General features: G+C 41.1%; 4 protein-coding genes across 4 annotated transcripts; all 4 read left to right on the forward strand.

The window, feature by feature from the left end:
* The first annotated feature begins 449 nt into the window (after window positions 1–449).
* Window positions 450–3,631, forward strand: LOC134080811 (protocadherin beta-15-like). Its single transcript, XM_062537421.1, has 2 exons — window positions 450–2,837; window positions 3,608–3,631. The coding sequence occupies exons 1-2, from the start codon at window positions 450–452 to the stop codon at window positions 3,629–3,631; spliced, it is 2,412 nt and encodes an 803-aa protein (XP_062393405.1).
* A 966-nt stretch (window positions 3,632–4,597) lies between these two features.
* LOC134080812 (protocadherin beta-15-like) lies at window positions 4,598–10,933 on the forward strand. The gene is made up of 2 exons (XM_062537422.1): window positions 4,598–7,065; window positions 9,854–10,933. Exons 1-2 carry the CDS (start codon window positions 4,642–4,644, stop codon window positions 10,931–10,933), a joined length of 3,504 nt encoding a protein of 1,167 aa, XP_062393406.1. The 5' UTR covers window positions 4,598–4,641.
* A 1,452-nt stretch (window positions 10,934–12,385) lies between these two features.
* LOC134080814 (protocadherin beta-16-like) lies at window positions 12,386–14,821 on the forward strand. The gene has a single exon (XM_062537423.1). The coding sequence runs from the start codon at window positions 12,386–12,388 to the stop codon at window positions 14,819–14,821; it is 2,436 nt and encodes an 811-aa protein (XP_062393407.1).
* Window positions 14,822–16,951: 2,130 nt separating this feature from the next.
* On the forward strand, window positions 16,952–22,818 carry LOC134080815 (protocadherin beta-16-like). The gene is made up of 2 exons (XM_062537424.1): window positions 16,952–19,360; window positions 21,742–22,818. The coding sequence occupies exons 1-2, from the start codon at window positions 16,952–16,954 to the stop codon at window positions 22,816–22,818; spliced, it is 3,486 nt and encodes a 1,161-aa protein (XP_062393408.1).
* Window positions 22,819–23,606: the final 788 nt, after the last annotated feature.

Here is a 23,606-nt window from a genome sequence, read left to right on the forward strand (position 1 = left end):
TTAGATTACATACTCTTTAGATTAATCACATCAAACTGCACTACAGGTAGAAAACAGTAACATTACCGTTCTGTTTTGTTTGTTTGTTTATTAGTGAGGGGACTGTGTAATTATTGCAGCCGCAAGTTGAACGTGAATGCTTATGACCACATTTCGAAGGCGAGTTTGATCATCTATGCAGTACACCAAAAATACTCTGAGAGGCGCTATTTACCAAGTTTAGCCATTTACAAGCGCATCAACACCCCTCGAATTAATATTATAGTAGAGAGTCTAGGCTATCCATGATAACCACGAAAGCGACAATAGACGTGGTAGTGTAATACTGAAGGGCAATTGTCGACGTTTCTTTTTTGTTACGTTACAGTCTATTGGTATTTAGCTTGTTTTTGAACAGAATTGTTTTGGAAAACATAATGAAATCCGAGGTCATTTTGCATTTTACTGCGATGTACTGGGTTGTATTCATCGCTCTCTGTGTGCATACTTGCAATGGCGATCTGAGCTATTCCGTACCAGAAGAAATGAAGAAGGGTACAGTATTTGGCAATATAGCCAAGGATCTTGGTCTCGGTATTAAAGGACTATCAGATCGAAAGGCTCGGATAGATATGGAAGGGAATGAAAAACGCTTTTTTGATCTTCGGGGAGGAGAACTTGTTATTGCAGAGAGAATAGACCGGGAGGAGCTCTGCGGGTCAAAACCATCATGCTCGTTAAACTACGAATTAGTTCTGGAAAACCCTTTGGAATTGCATCGGATTACGCTACAGATCGAGGATATAAATGACAACGCACCTCGTTTTCCGAAAAATGAAATTAAACTGGAAATTGGAGAATCTGCTGTTAAAGGCGCACGTTTCCCACTGAATGAAGCGCACGACTCCGACGTGGGGCGAAACGGAATTCAAAGCTACTCACTGGAGAGGAACGACCATTTTGTCCTAGCTGTAAATTCAAATTCGGATGGAAGAAAATACAGTGAATTAGTATTAGATAAAGAGCTGGACCGGGAGCAGCAGCAAGAAGTGACATTGTTGCTTACTGCTAGTGACGGAGGCTCTCCACAAAGATCTGGTACTGCAATCATACGTGTTATTGTACTTGACGCAAATGATAATCTTCCAGTATTCAGCGAAACCTTTTATAAAGCCAGTCTACCTGAAAACTCTCCGTTGGGTACTGTTGCTGTGACAGTAACTGCTACAGATGCAGATGAGGGAGCAAATGGTGAGGTAACCTATGAATTTAGTCACATTTCTGACAAAGCAGCTAGACTGTTCTCTATTGATGAAGTGTCTGGGGAGATCAAAGTAATTGGAACTATAGACTATGAGGACAAAAATGACTATGAATTAAGGGTTTTGGCCAAAGATGGTGCAGGGTTGGCATCCAATGCCAAAGTTGATATAGAGATCACAGACGTTAATGACAATGCTCCAGTGATATACATCAAATCACTTAATGTGCCTATCCCTGAGAATGTAGCCCCAGGAACTGAAGTAGGGATTATTAATGTGCAGGATAAAGATACAGGAGGAAACAAACAGATCCGCTGCTCCATTCAGCAGAATGTTCCATTTAAATTAAATCCATCTATTAAGAACTATTACACACTTGTTACTACAGCTGAATTGGACCGTGAACTGATAGGAGATTATAATGTAACAATTACAGCTACTGATGAAGGCTCACCACCATTGTCTTCCTCCAAGACAATCCATCTCTCTGTATCAGATGTAAATGATAATGCCCCTGTATTTGAACATCAGTCCTACAGCGCATATGTGACTGAGAATAACAAGCCTGACTCCTCTGTCTGTTCTGTTACTGCGAGAGACCCAGACTGGAGACAGAATGGCACAGTGTTCTACTCTCTGTTGCCCAGTGAGGTCAATGGTGTTCCGGTCTCCTCATATGTATCCATTAATGGAGACACAGGGGTGATCCATGCTGTGAGGGCCTTTGACTACGAGCAGTTCAGAAGCTTCAAAGTTCAGGTTGTAGCCAGAGACAATGGTTCTCCTCCACTCAGCAGCAACGTGACTGTGAGTGTGTTCATAACAGATGAGAATGATAACTCTCCTCAGATATTGTACCCTACTCCAGAAGGAAACTCCTTCATGACTGAGATGGTTCCTAAAGCTGCTCTTTCTGGCTCGCTGGTCTCCAAAGTGATCGCTGTTGATGCTGACTCTGGACAGAACGCGTGGCTGTCGTATCAGATCGTGAAGTCGACTGATCCGGGACTTTTCACTATTGGTCTCCACAGTGGAGAGATCAGGGCTCAGAGGGACATTTCTGAATCTGACAGCATGAAGCAGAACCTTGTGATCTCAGTGAAAGATAACGGACAGCCCTCTCTCTCTACAACCTGTGCCGTATATTTACTCATCTCTGATAACTTGGCTGAAGTTCCTGAACTGAAAGACATGTCTTATGAGGAGAGCAATTCTAAACTCACATCGTATCTGATCATTGCTCTGGTGTCTGTTTCCACATTTTTCATCACTTTCATAATTTTGATTGTGGCCATACGGATTTGCCACAGGAGAAAGCCCAGACTGTTGTTTGATGGAGCAGTCGCCATTCCCAGTGCATATTTACCTCCCAACTATGCAGATGTTGATGGAACTGGAACTCTCCGTAGTGCTTACAACTATGACGCCTATATGACCACAGGGTCACGTACCAGTGACTTCAAGTTTGTCAGCTCATACAATGAGAACACTTTGCCAGCTGGAAGTACATTGAAGAAGAGCCCGAATGATAACAGCGACTGCCTTAACTTCACTTCCCTCGACTTCTCTGGCAATGGATCTAAATATTCAACTCTGGTAAATATTAGTCATGTTTTCCTAAGCCTGTTTTTCCATTAATATTGGGTTGCTTTGTATACATAGTCATTCTCTATCGACATGCTATGCATTTTTTATGTGGTTAAAATTCTGATGATGATGATGATGATGTGTAGACTTCATCAGATACAGAATCCATGTGACAGTCTATCGGGTTATATTTTGCTGGCACTCAAGTTCTGTTGTTAAAGTATCTGTGGCAAGTTTCATATTAAGTACAATGTATAATTGGTCTAGCTTGAAATCAGCATGATAATGTTTTAGTAGAAAAATAGCCAAAGCAACACAAGGTAGTCCTTACATATGCCTTACAAATGTCTTCTCCAAACTCATTTTGATGCTACAGTACACTGACTTTCAGTGATGGATTATCTGACCCTGTTCTCTGAATGATGATTGCAGTATGTAGCCTCTTTGTTGCAGGTAGATGCCATGCCCCTTTTGATTTCACATGAACTGGGTCCCTTCTCAGTGCTAAATGGGTATCCATTAAGTTGGAATTAGCTGGAAAAGGGAATTCTTTTGCCAGCATAATAGGCGATGTTGGACAAAGAACGCTTTTCTTACATTGACACAGGTGATGCAAAATGAACTGTTTGGAGAGGATTTGAAAAAGAGTTGATGATGAAAACATACCTGAAACATTGGTGAATTGCGTTCCTTTTATACATAAATCACAGTCTCCAGTCCAGTTTGTTTTACTAGTAGTGCATTGTGAATGATAACACAATGAAATCACTGTGTGGTAGCGTGTGATTCAGTATGACTACTGACTGTGCAAGAAACTGTGCTAAGATGAGCGGTGTGTGATCTGATGCTCTGGTGACATCCTTTGGACAGAAAAAAATAGCAAGAATGGAACATTAACATGACATACACTATACAATGTATTTTATATGACACACATACTTTAATGGTGAAGGGGATTTCCTCTGATTAGGTCAGACCTTAACATTCCACCAAACTGACAGATTTTTTGAAAAAGTAGCATATATCATTTTTTTTATGTAAGTATCATAACATATTTTAAAGAGTATGATTTCAGTGCATTTATCTTTGGATGTAAGTTGTTGGGAAGATTGCTTCAGCTGAGAAGTGTTGCTGAAATGGACTGATAGATATTTTAAGATGGTCTGCACTTAATCTGTGATATTTTGAAACAAACAAAAAAAATAATTTGAATTAGAATGTTGTAGTTTACTGTGTTGGTAAATGATTGTTGGTAACATTGTTTGAATATTGAATGGAATACCAAAATCAGAAGTAGGTCTACATCTTATTCAAGATTTATGGTACACAGTTCCATCTGATTTGACAGCACAAACTGCAGAATTGAATCTGCTGCAGGGTATGTGCTATCAAAGGTCAAGCAATCACATCCACCATAATTGGTTGAACGAACAGCCATACTAATAGTCACAGGCATCACAGGAATAAAGGCAGATATGTTCCTAGATTTTAACAAAATAAAGTTATAGTTTGGTTGCTCAAGATGGCTAGGCACCTGGCTGTATAGTGAGGCTGGAAATATGCAGTATGCCAAATTGACTCTAAGGGGCGCTATTGGCCAACTTTATTCTCTACAAGCGCATCACCACCCCTTGATTTAATATTATATTAGCTGGCTGAACGCCTCTCGACACGACGAAGCTTTTCATGAGGACTCAGTCCTTCTCGATCGTGTTGTTTTTTGTTGTCTTAACATAAAGCCCGTGGTCAAATCCGTCTCAGAATAATACTTATTTACGCGGCTATAGCCTACACTGATTATTGGACAGACTGCATGATGAAGGACTACAATGTATGTTTACATAATGCAGTTTTCTGGGCTGTATTTGTCATCGGATTTGTGCACCCTAGTAATGGTGATTTAAGCTACTCCGTTGCAGAAGAAATGAAGAAAGGGACAGTGGTTGGAAACGTAGCAAAGGATCTTGGTATCAGTGTTCGAGGACTATCGGATCGCAAGGCTCGGATAGACACGGAGAGTAACGATAAGCGTTTTTGTAATCTGCAGGATGGAGAACTGGTTATACTAGAGAGAATAGACCGCGAGGAGCTATGCGGGTCACAACCATCATGCTCGTTAAGCTATGAATTGGTTTTGGAGAACCCGTTGGAATTGCATCGGATTTTTATACAGGTTGAGGATATAAACGACAATCCACCTCGTTTTCCGAACAGTGAAATCAAACTGGAAATTGGTGAATCGGCTGATAAAGGCGCACGTTTCCCTTTGGATGAGGCGCACGACTCGGATATGGGCCTAAACGGAATTCAGAGCTATTCCTTGGATAAGAACGACCATTTTTCTTTATCCGTGCACTCTAATACAGATGGAGGAAAATATAGTGAATTAATTTTAGATAAAGAGCTCGATCGTGAAAAGCAGAGCGAGGTAACGTTAGTGCTTACTGCTACTGATGGGGGCACTCCTCAAAGATCCGGCACTACTCTCATTCATGTTATCGTCCTTGACGCAAACGATAATTTACCAGTATTCAGTCAACCTGCATACGTTGTCAGTCTATCTGAAAATTCTCCTCTAGGCACTGCAGTTGTGACTGTGCTTGCCACAGACGCAGATGAAGGAGCAAATGGGGAGGTCACTTATGAATTTAGCCGCATATCTGACAAAGCTTCTAAACTCTTCTCTATTGATAAAGTGACCGGAGAAATCAAAGTGGTGGGCCAAATAGACTATGAGGAAAAGCATAAATATGAATTAAGAGTTCAGGCAAAAGATGGAGCAGGGTTGGCTTCTCAGGCTAAAATTAACATAGATATTTTAGATGTTAATGACAATGCACCTGTGATAAACATCAAATCACTTAATGTGCCAATCCCTGAAAATGTTGCCCCAGGAACAGAAGTAGGAATTATTAATGTTCAGGATAAAGATACAGAGGGAAACAGACAGGTTCGCTGTTCCATTCAACAGAATGTCCCTTTTAAATTAAATCCGTCAATTAAAAACTACTACACACTTGTCACAACTTCTGAACTGGACCGTGAACTTGTAGGTGATTATAATGTGACAATCACAGCTACTGATGAAGGCTCACCACCATTGTATTCCTCCAAGACTATTCATCTCGCTGTATCTGATGTAAATGATAATCCCCCTGCATTTGAACATCAGTCCTATAGTGCATATGTGACTGAGAATAACAAGCCTGGCTCCTCTGTCTGTTCTGTTACTGCGAGAGACCCAGACTGGAGACAGAATGGCACAGTGTTCTACTCTCTGTTGCCCACTGAGGTCAATGGTGTTCCGGTCTCCTCATATGTATCCATTAATGGAGACACAGGGGTGATCCATGCTGTGAGGGCCTTTGACTATGAGCAGTTCAGAAGCTTCAAAGTTCAGGTTGTAGCCAGAGACAATGGTTCTCCTCCACTCAGCAGCAACGTGACTGTGAGTGTGTTCATAACAGATGAGAATGATAACTCTCCTCAGATATTGTACCCTACTCCAGAAGGAAACTCCTTCATGACTGAGATGGTTCCTAAAGCTGCTCTTTCTGGCTCGCTGGTCTCCAAAGTGATCGCTGTTGATGCTGACTCTGGACAGAACGCGTGGCTGTTGTATCAGATCGTGAAGTCGACTGATCCGGGACTTTTCACTATTGGTCTCCACAGTGGAGAGATCAGGGCTCAGAGGGACATTTCTGAATCTGACAGCATGAAGCAGAACCTTGTGATCTCAGTGAAAGATAACGGACAGCCCTCTCTCTCTACAACCTGTGCCGTATATTTACTCATCTCTGATAACCTGGCTGAAGTTCCTGAACTGAAAGACATGTCTTATGAGGAGAGCAATTCTAAACTCACATCTTATCTGATCATTGCTCTGGTGTCTGTTTCCACATTTTTCCTCACTTTCATAATTCTCATTGTGGCCATAAGGATTTGCCACAGGAGAAAGCCCAGACTGTTGTTTGATGGAGCAGTAGCCATTCCCAGTGCATATTTACCTCCCAACTATGCAGATGTTGATGGAACTGGAACTCTACGCAGTGCTTACAACTATGACGCCTATATGACCACAGGGTCACGTACCAGTGACTTCAAGTTTGTTACGTCCTACAATGACAACACTCTGCCTTCTGGCACCACTCTGAAGAGGAGTCCAGGAGACAACAGTGACTGTCTCAACTTCACTTCACTTGACTTCACTGAGAATGGGTCAAAATTCTCCACTCTGGTAAATTATTGAATTATTTCTTAGAACAATTATAGCTTTTGATTGACAGGTGTAATTCTGATCTAGGACAAAGCATTGTTTTACCGTTCTGTCTTTACAAAGTCTTCCCATGACATTTAAGAAACTACTGAACTTCCATACGTTTTCCATTGATTAGAAGATGATTCTGTATTCTGTTGGGTATCGTCTGATTGAGATTCTCTGCATTCTCTACATAATGAGACCTATTTTTTTTTCTGCTAATGGCTTCTGTTTGATATCTTCTAAATATCAAGGGTTTTGCCATACATTTAGTTTGGTTGATATGTAATGTGTTGTACAGTAGAAGATTTGGCTGGTATTGTTGAAATAGGCATTTCTTGGCAACCTTAGCATCGCATTGAGAGATAATTGTCGATTTAACTTAACAAACCAAAATATCACTACATAGAGAGATATTCAGTTATTGGAGGTGAGTGAAGGGTTTACTGATTAGATGATGCCATATGTCCCTACTTTCAATGCAGTTCTTTAAGTACTTTGGATTGTTTGGGACTCACTTATGGTGCACTGTGATTAGGTGATGGTTTGTGTGCTGTAGAATATGCACTCATGAAAGTGATGTGTTAACACTGTGGTAATGTCATAGTTCAGCAGGCTGGAGGCTGTTTATTGGTGCCTACATGTGTTAGTATTTCAGACTGTAGATACTGTACCTCTGGGTTATATCTCCTCTTTCCTGACTGTGTTGCCCAATCATGTTTTCTACAAACAATCATGTCTAATTGGAAGTAATACTGTCATAGCAAAGCTGTGTGCAGTGTGATTTATTAAGTGTGAACTAATAGCGGATGTCTTGATTAACAATATAATAAATTAATTCATGCCCTTGCATCTGAAAGAAACCAAAAGGAGAACTAAACTGCATTTAATAAACTGCTGTCATGATACAGCTTTGAACTGGCTTTGAACTGCCAAGTCTGCTACAGGGGATTCCTCTCCGTTTAGGCGATAAAACAAATATTTCTAAACAAGTAGGCCTCTACCCAGCTGCACTAATAGAACATAGAAAAATACCGTTATGTGTGTTGTGTATGGACAAATAGTGTAGCTACAGCAGTCCTCTGTCTAGGTTGAAGGCTTAGGACTCGAGTTCCACTAATATGGGCGTCTTTGTGGGTGCAGTACTCCAAAAAATACTCTGAGTGGCACTATTTACCTATTTTAGCCATTTACAAGCGCACTCTACACCCCTTCATTTAATATTATAATAGAGAGTGGAGACTACACGCTATCCATGAAAGCAACGCAAAGGTGAAAAGCAATGGTGTGGTAGTCCTGCGCTAAAAATATTTACCTAGACCTCGTATGTTATATGTAACGTTTAAATATATAGGTATATAAGTTTTGCTTGCTTCTGAACGGGAGACTTAAATTGTTTTGTGATAACATGATGAAGAAATCCGAAAGGAATATTCGTTTTCGTGCGGTGTTCTGGATTTCATGTGTTGCCGTGTTTTTTCGCACTTGCAATGGCGATCTGAGCTATTCCGTGGCAGAAGAAATGAAGAAAGGGACGGTGTTTGGCAACATAGCAAAGGATCTTGGTCTCGGTACTAAAGGACTAATGGATCGCAAAGCTCGAATAGACATAGAAGGGAATGGCAAACGTTTCTGCGATCTTCAGGGAGGGGAACTGGTTATTGCAGAAAGAATAGACCGCGAGGAGCTATGCGGTTCGAAACCATCTTGTACATTAAATTACGAGTTAGTTCTGGAGAACCCGTTTGAGTTGCATCAAATTATTATACAGATCGAGGATATAAATGACAACCCACCTCGCTTTCCGAAGAATGAAATTAAACTGGAAATTAGGGAATCTGCCGTGAAGGGTGCACGTTTCCGTTTGGATGAAGCGCATGATTCCGACGTGGGGCGAAACGGATTACAGGCCTATTCCTTGGAGAAGAATGATTATTTTATCTTAGCGGTGAATTCTCATTTGAATGGACGAAAGTATAGCGAATTGGTTTTAGAGAAAGAACTTGACCGGGAGCAGCAGCAAGAAGTGACATTGTTGCTTACTGCGAGTGATGGAGGCTCACCACAAAGATCCGGCACTGTGGTCATACGTGTTATTGTGCTTGATGCAAATGATAATCATCCAGTATTCGGTGAAACCGTTTATAAAGCCAGTCTACCCGAAAATTCTCCTGTGGGTACAGTTGTTGTGACAGTAAGTGCTACAGATGCAGATGAAGGAGCAAATGGCGAGGTCACTTATGAATTTAGTCACATTTCTGACAAAGCAGCTAGACTGTTCTCTATTGATGAGGTAACGGGAGAAGTAAAAGTGATTGGAACAATAGACTATGAAGACAAGTATGAGTATGAGTTATGGGTTCAGGCAAAGGATGGTGCAGGGCTGGCATCTAATGCCAAAGTTGATATAGAGATCACTGATGTAAATGACAATGCACCTGTGATATCTATTAAATCACTTAATGTGCCTGTTCCTGAGAATGTAGCCCCTGGGACAGAAATAGGGATTATTAATGTTCAAGATAAAGATACAGGAGGTAACAGACAGGTTCGGTGTTCCATCCAGCAGAATGTTCCTTTTAAATTAAATCCATCATTTAAGAATTACTACACACTAGTTACTACAGCTGATTTGGACCGAGAGCTAATAGGTGATTATAATGTGACAATCACAGCTACTGATGAAGGATCACCACCATTGTCTTCCTCCAAGACAATCCATCTCTCTGTGTCTGATGTGAATGATAATGCCCCTGTATTTGAACAGCAGTCCTACAGCGCATACGTAGCTGAGAATAACAAGCCTGACTCCTCTGTCGGTTCTGTTACTGCGAGAGACCCAGACTGGAGACAGAATGGCACAGTGTTCTACTCTCTGTTGCCCAGTGAAGTCAATGGTGTTCCGGTCTCCTCATATGTATCCATTAATGGAGACACAGGGGTGATCCATGCTGTGAGGGCCTTTGACTATGAGCAGTTCAGAAGCTTCAAAGTTCAGGTTGTAGCCAGAGACAATGGTTCTCCTCCACTCAGCAGCAACGTGACTGTGAGTGTGTTCATAACAGATGAGAATGATAACTCTCCTCAGATATTGTACCCTACTCCAGAAGGAAACTCCTTCATGACTGAGATGGTTCCTAAAGCTGCTCTTTCTGGCTCGCTGGTCTCCAAAGTGATTGCTGTTGATGCTGACTCTGGACAGAACGCGTGGCTGTCGTATCAGATCGTGAAGTCGACTGATCCGGGACTTTTCACTATTGGTCTCCACAGTGGAGAGATCAGGGCTCAGAGGGACATTTCTGAATCTGACAGCATGAAGCAGAACCTTGTGATCTCAGTGAAAGATAACGGACAGCCCTCTCTCTCTACAACCTGTGCCGTATATTTACTCATCTCTGATAACTTGGCTGAAGTTCCTGAACTGAAAGACATGTCTTATGAGGAGAGCAACTCTAAACTCACATCTTATCTGATCATTGCTCTGGTGTCTGTTTCCACGTTTTTCATCACTTTTATAATTCTCATTGTGGCCATACGGATTTGCCACAGGAGAAAGCCCAGACTGTTGTTTGATGGAGCAGTAGCCATTCCCAGTGCATATTTACCTCCCAACTACACAGATGTTGATGGAACTGGAACTCTGCGTAGTGCTTACAACTATGACGCCTATATGACCACAGGGTCACGTACCAGTGACTTCAAGTTTGTTACGTCCTACAATGACAACACTCTGCCTTCTGGCACCACTCTGAAGAGGAGTCCAGGAGACAACAGTGACTGTCTCAACTTCACCTCACTTGACTTCTCTGAGAATGCATCTAAATGCTCCACTCTGGTAAATAATTGAATCATCCTTCTCCTGAAAACATGTCATTGTAGGTAATTTTACATTAGAAGGCATTTTAGAACCTGTTTTGGCAAGCTAAACATCCATTTAAACTGGAAGCTATAGAAACTAGGTGTTTCTTCTTTTTGCATACTTTTTTTTTACCTCAGAAAGAACATTGCCTCGGCTGATAATATTAGAATTGATTTTCACCAGGACATAACATACATAACACATACAAATGTTATCAATGTTTAGGCTAAGTCAGAGAAGCACATAGTTTTGATTATATCCAGAATTTGTTTTCTAAGTACTTTGAGTAGGAGGCAGTTAACAGATATATCAATATGAACATGTGATAGAGATGTATTTAGCTTCTTACAATAGTTTATCAGACTGAAAGGCCATGCCTTTTGGAATAAGTCCAACTTCACTAATGTTGTTTGTATCCTGCTTTTTGTGTTTTATCTTACTGTATATTCTTAAGTGACTTGAGTCATGTAGCTGCCCTTTCACTTTTTTGAAGAAAGCTCCCCATCTTTAAACATATGGCTCTAAGTGTTTTGATTTTAGATTGGTTATGACATACAGTATCCGTGGTCCCATGTTAATATTTTTGACAGCATGTGTCTGCATTCATGAATTACACCCCAATTCACGTTTTCCTGACTGTAGAATCTCAAAATAAGGTTTTAGGAAGTCCATTTGCCAGTAATGCTGAAAGCTAAAACAGTTTTGAAAAGTAGGCCTAATACAGTAGTATGTTTGCATGTGATGCATATTAATATTTAGCAATTGTGTGATTAAATAATACCATAGTATCGGTTGAAATATATGATTAACTGTTCATGGTATTGCTAAATTAAAAGCAATATAAGGCAAAAGTACGCTGAATAGCTACTGAAATTATGACATGGTTGTGTTTTGAGCTGATAATTATGGAGACTGCAGCAGGGGATTGGATTGTCATCAGTTTAGGACAGTTGAAGTTACAGGATGGACCACAAGTCCTCCCAAAATAGCAAACTTAAATTCATTAATCAAAAAGAGTTGCTTTAGGATACCATCACAATATGAAATCAATGCTGCCCTTTCATGCAAGCGTTTGTGTGTTTCTCTGTGTTGAGATAAAGCAGACCTTTAATTGCTGTAGTAGTACATAAGATGGCTCACAGAAATATGGTGTCATTCTGAGGATTCTTTTGATGCAGTGTGTAGTATGCCAGAAATACGCAGAGTGGCGCCATTTACCAACTTTAGTCAGTTACAAACGCGTTCACACCCCATGATTTAATATTATAATTCAGAGTTAAGGCTACCCATGAACGCGACACACGCAGCAAAACGCTTTGGTAGCCTGACACCGATTATTTTCATTTTAGAAGTAATCTACCTTTTAGTTGTGTAACACAGCTTGTTTGATGCTCTACTGCAGGATTACTCTGTATAAACAGTTTATTTTGTGACAACAAGATGAAGGAATCTAAGAGATTTTCACATTTTCATGCTGGGTTCTTCACCACAGTCATTTTTATGTGTTTGAGCGCTTGTAATGGCGATATCACATATTCCGTGCCAGAGGAAATGAAGAAAGGGACCGTGTTTGGAGATATTGCAAAGGATCTTGGTCTCAGTGTTAACGGACTATCGAATCGCAAAGCTCGGATAGACATGGAAGCAAATGGCAAACGTTTTTTTGATGTACAGGGAGGACAACTGGCTATTGCAGAAATAATAGACCGCGAGGAGCTGTGCGGTTCTAAGCCGTCATGCTCTCTGAACTACGAATTAGTTTTGGAGAACCCTTTGGAATTGCATCAGATTACACTGCAGATTGAGGATATAAATGACAACTCACCCAGTTTTCCGAAGAGTGATATCAAACTGGAAATCGGGGAATCGGTGCAAAGGGGTGCACGTTTCCCGTTGGATGAGGCACACGATCCCGACGTGGGGCGAAACGGAATACAGGCCTATTCTCTTGAGAAGAATGATTATTTTCGCATAGATGTGAATACCCATTCGAATGGTCGAAAATACGGTGAATTGGTTTTAAATAAAGAGCTGGATCGTGAACAGCAGCAGGAGGTAACATTGTTGCTTACTGCTAGCGACGGAGGCTCTCCTCAAAGATCTGGTACTGCGGTCATACGTGTCATTGTACTTGACGCTAACGATAACCTTCCTGTATTTAGTGAAACCGTTTATAAAGTTAGTCTACCTGAAAATTCTCCTTTAGGCACAGTGGTTGCGACAGTGAGTGCTACAGATCAAGATGAAGGAGCAAATGGAGAGATTACATATGAATTTAGTCACATCTCTGTTAAAGAAGCTAGACTTTTCTCTATTGATGAGGTGACTGGAGAGATTAACGTGATAGGAGCAGTAGACTTTGAGGACAAAAATGACTATGAGTTATGGGTTAAGGCAAAAGATGGCGCAGGGTTAGCATCCAATGCCAAAGTTGATATAGAGATCACAGACGTTAATGACAATGCTCCAGTGATATACATCAAATCACTTAATGTGCCTATCCCTGAGAATGTAGCCCCAGGAACTGAGGTAGGAATTATTAATGTGCAGGATAAAGACACAGGAGGAAATAAACAGATCTATTGTTCCATTCAGCAGAATGTTCCATTTAAATTAAATCCATCTATTAAAAACTATTACACACTAGTTACTACAGCTGATTTGGACCGTGAACTGATAGGTGATTATAATGTGACAATTACAGCTACTGATGAAGGCTCACCACCATTGTCATCCTCCAAAACAATCCATCTCTCAGTGTCTGATGTGAATGATAATCCCCCTGTATTTGAACATCAGTCCTACAGTGCATATGTGACTGAGAACAACAAGCCTGACTCCTCTGTCTGTTCTGTTACTGCGAGAGACCCAGACTGGAGACAGAATGGCACAGTGTTCTACTCTCTGTTGCCCAGTGAGGTCAATGGTGTTCCGGTCTCCTCATATGTATCCATTAATGGAGACACAGGGGTGATCCATGCTGTGAGGCCCTTTGACTATGAGCAGTTCAGAAGCTTCAAAGTTCAGGTTGTAGCCAGAGACAATGGTTCTCCTCCACTCAGCAGCAACGTGACTGTGAGTGTGTTCATAACAGATGAGAATGATAACTCTCCTCAGATATTGTACCCTACTCCAGAAGGAAACTCCTTCATGACTGAGATGGTTCCTAAAGCTGCTCTTTCTGGCTCGCTGGTCTCCAAAGTGATCGCTGTTGATGCTGACTCTGGACAGAATGCGTGGCTGTCGTATCAGATCGTGAAGTCGACTGATCCGGGACTTTTCACTATTGGTCTCCACAGTGGAGAGATCAGGGCTCAGAGGGACATTTCTGAATCTGACAGCATGAAGCAGAACCTTGTGATCTCAGTGAAAGATAACGGACAGCCCTCTCTCTCTACAACCTGTGCCGTATACTTACTCATCTCTGATAACTTGGCTGAAGTTCCTGAACTGAAAGACATGTCTTATGAGGAGAGCAATTCTAAACTCACATCTTATCTGATCATTGCTCTGGTGTCAGTTTCCACATTTTTCCTCACTTTTATCATTCTCATTGTGGCCATACGGATTTGCCACAGGAGAAAGCCCAGACTGTTGTTTGATGGAGCAGTAGCCATTCCCAGTGCATATTTACCTCCCAACTATGCAGATGTTGATGGAACTGGAACTCTCCGTAGTGCTTACAACTATGACGCCTATATGACCACAGGGTCACGTACCAGTGACTTCAAGTTTGTTACGTCCTACAATGACAACACTCTGCCTTCTGGCACCACTCTGAAGAGGAGTCCAGGAGACAACAGTGACTGTCTCAACTTCACTTCACTTGACTTCTCTGAGAATGGATCTAAATTCTCCACTCTGGTAAATTATTGAATCATCTTTCTCCTGAAAACATGTAATTGTAGGTAATTTTACATTAGAAGGCGTTTTAGAACCTGTTTTGGCAAGCTAAACATCAATTTAAACTGGAAGTTATAGAAACTAGGTGTTTCTTCTTTTTCATACTTTTTGTTTTACCTCAGAAAGAACATTGCCTCGGCTGACAATATTAGAATTGATTTTCACCAGGACATAACATACATAACACATACATAGAAATGTTATCAATGTCGGAGAAGCACAGTTTTGATTATCAGAATTTGTTTTCTAAGTACTTACTAAGTAGTTTTGAGTAGGAGGCAGTTAACAGATATTGCAATATGAACATGTGATAGAGATGTATTTAACTTCTTACAATAGTTTATCAGACTGAAAGGCCATGCCTTTTGGAATAAGTCCAACTTCACTAATGTTGTTTGTATCCTGCTTTTTGTTGTTTATCTAACTGTATATTCTTTAGTGACTTGATTAATGTAGCTGCCCTTTCACTGTTTTTGAAGAAAGCTCCCCATCTTTAAACATATGGCTCTAAGTGTTTTGATTTTAGATTGGTTATGACATACAGTATCCGTGGTCCCATGTTAATATTTTTGACAGCATGTGTCTGCATTCAGGAATTACACCCCAATTCACTTTTTCCTGACTGTAGAATCTCAAAATAAGGTTTTAGGAAGCCAATGTATGATTGCCAGTAATGCTGAAAGCTAAAACAGTTTTATAGATGTTTGGCCTATTTTCTAGTGGTGCCTTATGATGGTGTTTGAGCTTTTTGAAGTTCCCCAGTGAATAATACATGTACACATATTTGTATTCATTATTCACTACACATTGTTTTTTTTTTTACTGTAATGAACATCCATAAGAAGTTCATGTGAGAGTCTGAATACAACAGCAGTCTTTTTTTGGACATTTCCTCTTCCATGCTATGCCATAGTATTCAGTTGAGATAAGGGTCAATTTGATAAGTGATATCATCTGATCAAATATTGAATGCTACAAGGGTAATAATGAGCACTCCAAACGAATGGTGTAGTGGCCCTTTTCAGAAGGATAGTAGAGACGTTGCTCTGGACTTGAAAACATTTTTCTCGCTAGTACCGCATTAGAGAAAATATCAAATGTGTACTTTACTGTAAACTTTCCTACTGACACGGATTCCCCAGTTTACAATCTGTATTATGGATTTGTGAATGTGAAATAATGTTTTAATTAGAGTTGTTTGTGTCCTCATACATCCGGTAATGAATGTTTTCCTGATTTCGTTTGTCGGTAACGTGGCCTGATTTAACTGCACAGTGAATATGTTGTGCACCAGAGAAATCCCCTATCTTTATTCTTGAATTCGGTTTCATGGAGGCGTACCACCTTTTCCTCTTTTCTGCCACTGCTATTTCCTGTCTTTCCCCTCGCATTCTTCTGCAAAGTATGCTTCAATCGCTAAACGCGATGTTCTTATGTGTACCGTTTCAGCACCACAATAGTGGACAGCGACCGGCGCACTCTGTTTAGTTGTGGAACCTTTGACTGCGCGACTTGTTGGCTTTTTAAAACTTTCGTCTTGTGTTTTGAATACTTACACTGCCAAAGAACGTGTGCGTAATATAAAGGCATATTATTACTGTGGAAAAAAGCCTCGTGTCGTGTGTGTATGTGCGTGCGGAATCCATGTTTTCACAGCTTTGATGTTCAACACAGCAGAAAGACATTAATACATGATCCATATCCACTTAAAGTAAACAATATTCATGAAGTCAACCATGACACTTGTAATCCTTGCAGTTCTGATGTTCTTTTCTGGGATATTAATATGATAGATAGACAATGCATAGGCTATATTATTATTTTGTTTCTATCAAGTGAAATGCAGTTCAATTTACATCTGTAGCCTGCAATTCGAGTTCAGTACTCAGAGTGTCGCCCTTGGCTAGCCTTTCTTTTTTACAGCAGGCTGCCTCCCACTACATTAATATTAAGTTTGCGATTACATCCAGAAAGGCGAAACAGTCACTGAAAACCTTACGAGGAGAGCGACTATTATATGGAAGCTCGTCGTAAACATTGTTAGTTTTCAGTTGAATTTGATGTTTTGTTTTCTTATTCAGAGACACATAACACGTCGGTGACATGGGATTTCACAAGGCTTTGTCTTTGTGGATTTTAAATTTGGCATGGATCATTTTTTCTTTTCATGTATGTCATGGCGACTTGAGCTACTCGGTACCAGAGGAGACAAATAAAGGATATGTGGTTGGAAATATAGCGAAGGATCTTGGGCTTGATGCAAAGACTCTTTCTTACCGTGAGTCTCGTTTGGATACGGAGGACAATGACAAACGCTTCTGCGACATAAATCAACAAACTGGCGAGCTTTTTATAATTGATATAATTGACCGCGAGGAGCTATGCGGATCTAAAATATCGTGCAATCTGAAGTACGAACTCGTATTAGAAAATCCACTCGAGCTACATCAAGTGTCTCTCCACATTGAAGACATAAATGACAACTCACCTGTTTTTCCAAAGGACGAGATTAGACTAGAAATAGCGGAATCTGCAGTTAAAGGTGCAAGATTTCCTTTAGACGAGGCACATGACGCTGATGTAGGCCGAAACGGTATACAGAGCTACTCACTGGAGAAGAATGACCATTTTACGCTAGCTGTGCATTCCAATTCTGATGGTGGAAAATACAGTGAATTGATTTTGGATAAAGAGCTGGATCGTGAGCAACAGCAGGAACTTGCTCTGCTGCTCACGGTTACTGATGGGGGTGTTCCGCAGAGATCCGGTACAGTCTCCGTACATGTCACTGTATTGGATGCTAACGATAATTTGCCAGTGTTCACTCAACAAATATATGAGGTGAACCTTCTTGAAAATTCACCTTTAGGCACTGTAATTGTTACGGTGAGTGCAACAGATGCAGACGAAGGAGCAAATGGCGAGGTTACATATGAATTCAATCGTATATCTGATAAAGCAGCCAGGCTCTTTTCAATAGATAGAGTTAGTGGAGAAATTAAGGTAACTGGACCCATTGACTTTGAAGAAAAAAGGGAACATGAAATACGTGTTCAGGCAAAAGATGGTGCTGGGCTAGCCTCTACTGCTAAAGTTATTATAAATATTGTGGATGTCAATGACAATGCGCCAGTTATATTTCTGAAGTCATTCAAGAATCATGTTTTGGAACACGCTTTGCCTGGCACAGAGGTGGGCATGATATATGTGCAAGATAAGGATTCAGAGGGAAATAGGCAGGTCCGCTGTGCTATTCAGCAAAATGTGCCATTTAAATTAACTCCATCTATTAAGAATTATTACTCACTAGTTACCACAGCGGAACTTGATCGTGAACTTGTCAGTGATTATAACCTTACTATTATGGCTACTGATGAAGGCAATCCGCCACTGTCTTCGTCCAAGACAATACATCTGAGTGTATCTGATATCAATGATAATGCACCTGTATTTGAACATCAGTCCTATAGTGCATATGTGACTGAGAATAACAAGCCTGACTCCTCTGTCTGCTCTGTTACTGCAAGAGACCCAGACTGGAGACAGAATGGCACAGTGTTCTACTCTCTGTTGCCCAGTGAGGTCAATGGTGTTCCGGTCTCCTCATATGTATCCATTAATGGAGACACAGGGGTGATCCATGCTCTGAGGGCCTTTGACTATGAGCAGTTCAGAAGCTTCAAAGTTCAGGTTGTAGCCAGAGACAATGGTTCTCCTCCACTCAGCAGCAACGTGACTGTGAGTGTGTTCATAACAGATGAGAATGATAACTCTCCTCAGATATTGTACCCTACTCCAGAAGGAAACTCCTTCATGACTGAGATGGTTCCTAAAGCTGCTCTTTCTGGCTCGCTGGTCTCCAAAGTGATCGCTGTTGATGCTGACTCTGGACAGAACGCGTGGCTGTCGTATCAGATCGTGAAGTCGACTGATCCGGGACTTTTCACTATTGGTCTCCACAGTGGAGAGATCAGGGCTCAGAGGGACATTTCTGAATCTGACAGCATGAAGCAGAACCTTGTGATCTCAGTGAAAGATAACGGACAACCCTCTCTCTCTACAACATGTGCCGTATATTTACTAATCTCTGACAACTTGGCTGAAGTTCCTGAACTGAAAGACATGTCTTATGAGGAGAGCAATTCTAAACTCACATCTTATCTGATCATTGCTCTGGTGTCTGTTTCCACATTTTTCCTCACTTTTATTATCCTGATCATTGCTGTGAGGTTGTGTCACAGGAGAAAGCCCAGACTGTTGTTTGATGGAGCAGTAGCCATTCCCAGTGCATATTTACCTCCCAACTATGCAGATGTTGATGGAACTGGAACTCTCCGTAGTGCTTACAACTATGACGCCTATATGACCACAGGGTCACGTACCAGTGACTTCAAGTTTGTTACGTCCTACAATGACAACACTCTGCCTTCTGGCACCACTCTGAAGAGGAGTCCAGGAGACAACAGTGACTGTCTTGACTTTTTTGAGGAGGCATCAAAGTGCTCCACTCTGGTAAAGCATTATTTCTTTTTTTACTAATGTGCAATGGTGCTAGTTATAGGCAAATTATATGCATAGTCTGGTAGGATGGCATGGTTTTAAATATTTTAAGTTTTTGGAATTCTATACATATTTTTAGTTTTGCTTCGCTACCTCTGAAGCATTTTAGTTGGTTGTAGTTTGGTGTTGAAATCAGGACAACGTTTAGTCAGCAATGAAAACAAACTCTTGTCTTTCAACTTTTGCTTTTCATGTCTCTTTGAAACAGTTTGTAAGTAAGACATATATTCTTGTTGTATTTATTGGGCCTAATTCCACATTACTTTTTTACATTTTTATCTGAAATGCTGGTGTGTGTGTGTGTGTGTGTGTGTGTGTGTGTGTGTGTGTGTGTGTGTGTGTGTGTGTGTGTGTGTGTGTGTGTGTGTGTGTGTGTGTGTGTGTGTGTGTGCGCGCGCGTGCGTGGACGTGCGTGCGTGGACGTGCGTGCGTGTGTGTGTGTTAATGCTGTTGGGTTATGTGTAGTATAAGTACAGCATGCAAGTATGCAAGACATTTTTGCCAATATTGACTTGTTTTCATTGAACATATCTGATGTTCATCGGAGGTTGTTTCGTTATTTTAAGCAGGAGTATGTGTTTTCCCCAGAGCATCTTAAGGCATCGATGTTTTAGTAGGGGTTGCCTTTCATATGACTGTGGTTATTGTTTTGAAACAACAAGGCAATTTGTTACTTTGTGTGGAATTGCTGCATTGTTTCCACATCCTGCGCTCTTCAGGCGTTGCACTTTTCTCACATTCCTCTGAGTGTCGCTATTGACCAGCGTTTAGCAATTGACCTCTCACTTCTTACCACTGCTATAATATTTAGATTGAGAATACGCCCTCCAAAGCCATACAATGTCGCCGTAACAGTCAGTAGCAGATGCGAGATCCTTCTCTTTTTGACCGTAATAACACATGCTCGGCGTTTTACGACGTTTAGGCTATTTTCCCTTCGAAATAACCATTCCATCTGGTTCAATATGTGGACGGGATTCAGGATTTACACTTTTTCTACCACATTTCTATGTTTTACCATTTTTATTGTCCGTCTCCCCGGCAGCAATGGAGATTTGAGCTATACTATACCAGAGGAGATGAAGCGAGGAGCGGTGGTCGGTAACATAGCGAAGGACCTCGGGATGGATTCCAGAGGATTATTGTCACGTAAAGCTCGGCTAGATTTGAAGGGTACCCGCAAACGGTTTTGTGATATTAATGTGCAATCTGGAGAGGTTGTCATTGCGGAAAAGATTGACCGAGAAGAATTGTGCAGTTCTAAGATTTCTTGCTCTTTAAAGTACGAACTTGTCCTGGAACAACCATTAGAATTGCATCAGATACTGGTGCAAATTCAAGATGTAAATGATAACTCACCTCGGTTTTCAAGCGATGGAATTAAACTTGAGATCCGCGAATCCGCAGTAAGAGGCACACGGTTTCCATTAAAAGAGGCACACGATTTGGACGTCGGACGGAATGGCATTCAAGGCTACTCGCTGGAAAAGAACGAGCATTTCACTTTGGCTGTTCATTCGAATGCTGTCGGAGGAAAACGCAGTGAATTAGTTTTAGACAAAGAGCTAGACCGTGAGCAGGAGCAAGAGGTGACGTTATTGCTTACAGCTACAGACGGAGGTACACCGCCAAGATCCGGTACTGTAGCCATACACGTTACTGTACTTGATGCAAACGATAATTTACCAGTATTCAGTCAACCTGTGTACAAAGCCAGTCTACCTGAAAACTCCCCTTTAGGGACAGTGGTTCTCACTGTAAGCGCCACCGACGCAGATGAAGGAGCGAATGGGGAGGTCACATATGAATTTAGTCGCATATCTGACAGAGCCGCCAGGGCCTTTACAATAGACAAGATCAGCGGAGAGATCAAAGTGACTGGACCAATAGACTTTGAGGATGAGACTGAGTATGAAATTGGAGTCCAGGCATCAGATGCTTCTGGGTTAGCCTCCAATGCCCAAGTGTTTATAGAAATAACTGATGTTAATGATAATGCACCTGTGATATTTCTAAAGTCTCTGAAAAATCCAATCCCAGAAAATGTATTGCCTGGCACCGAAATTGGAATTATCAATGTACAAGATGAGGACTCAGAGGGTGACCGCTCTATCCGCTGCACTATTCAGCAGAATGTTCCTTTTAAATTAAATCCATCCATAAGGAATTATTTTTCACTCGTAACTACCAATGAACTTGATCGAGAACACATTAGTGATTACAATATAACCATCACTGCTACTGATGATGGTGTGCCACCATTGTCATCCTCCAAAACTATCCAGTTATCAGTGTCAGATGTAAATGATAACCCCCCTGTATTTGAACATCAGTTCTACAGCGCATATGTGACTGAGAACAACAAGCCTGACTCCTCTCTGTGTTCTGTTACTGCGAGAGACCCAGACTGGAGACAGAATGGCACAGTGTTCTACTCTCTGTTGCCCAGTGAGGTCAATAGTGTTCCGGTCTCCTCATATGTATCCATTAATGGAGACACAGGGGTGATCCATGCTCTGAGGGCCTTTGACTATGAGCAGTTCAGAAGCTTCAAAGTTCAGGTTGTAGCCAGAGACAATGGTTCTCCTCCACTCAGCAGCAACGTGACTGTGAGTGTGTTCATAACAGATGAGAATGATAACTCTCCTCAGATATTGTACCCTACTCCAGAAGGAAACTCCTTCATGACTGAGATGGTTCCTAAAGCTGCTCTTTCTGGCTCGCTGGTCTCCAAAGTGATCGCTGTTGATGCTGACTCTGGACAGAACGCGTGGCTGTCGTATCAGATCGTGAAGTCGACTGATCCGGGACTTTTCACTATTGGTCTCCACAGTGGAGAGATCAGGGCTCAGAGGGACATTTCTGAATCTGACAGCATGAAGCAGAACCTTGTGATCTCAGTGAAAGATAACGGACAGCCCTCTCTCTCTACAACCTGTGCCGTATATTTACTCATCTCTGATAACTTGGCTGAAGTTCCTGAACTGAAAGACATGTCTTATGAGGAGAGCAATTCTAAACTCACATCTTATCTGATCATTGCTCTGGTGTCTGTATCCACATTTTTCCTCACTTTCATCATTCTGATTGTGGCCATACGGATTTGTCACAGGAGAAAGCCCAGACTGTTGTTTGATGGAGCAGTAGCCATTCCCAGTGCATATTTACCTCCCAACTATGCAGATGTTGATGGAACTGGAACTCTCCGTAGTGCTTACAACTATGACGCCTATATGACCACAGGGTCACGTACCAGTGACTTCAAGTTTGTTACGTCCTACAATGACAACACTCTGCCTTCTGGCACCACTCTGAAGAGGAGTCCAGGAGACAACAGTGACTGTCTCAACTTCACTTCACTTGACTTCACTGAGAATGGATCTAAATTCTCCACTCTGGTAAATAATTGAATCATCTTTCTTCTGAAAACATGTAATTGTAGGTAATTTCATTTTACCTTAGAAGGCGTTTTAGAATCTGTCTTGGCAAGCTAAACGTCAATTTAAACTGGAAGATAAAATGAATCTTCTTATATATGCTTTGTGTGAATAGTTTCTGCTATTAGGTGTAAGTAGAAGACATATAGGAAAGCTAATGATGTACTGTTTCCGCCTTAACGTTGTCCTGCTGCAGGTGTCTTTGATGTGCTAAAGACACAGTGGATGAAAATGTTTTATTAAATAGTGTTTGAAATTGTGCTGCTTATTAAGTAGAGTCAGCAATGCACATTGTAACTTTTAGCACAGGTGTTTTCATGAAGAAGAAAATTAATTGACCCCAACTATTCTTGAGATACTTGGCAGTAACGTATAGATCCAGCTGGGTGTTGCAGACCCTCATTTGAAGATCTCTGTCTAACTGTATTAAAACATGCATTTACATGTAAACAGACACACTACTTTCTAAACTATTTTACCCTTTATAAATGATCATCCTCTATTCATCCTCAGTCTGTCTTCAGACTTTTGACAGTTTCATTTGGTCTGTCTGAAGTATTGGTCTTAATAGCAGCAGCATTGCTTCTACATTCGTTTGTTTGGTTGAATGGAATAGTGATGTGACTCAAGACGTTGGTTGCTTTCTTCTCAATATAGAATATCAATTTTGATATTGTCTTAAGGAAATTCAAATTACTTAAATCAGATGCTAAAAGGTTGTGTTCATAATTGCATTGTATGTTTCTGAAACAGTTTCAGAG

Source organism: Sardina pilchardus, chromosome 5 (genome assembly GCF_963854185.1).
Source record: "Sardina pilchardus chromosome 5, fSarPil1.1, whole genome shotgun sequence".
Taxonomy (NCBI): domain Eukaryota; kingdom Metazoa; phylum Chordata; class Actinopteri; order Clupeiformes; family Clupeidae; genus Sardina; species Sardina pilchardus.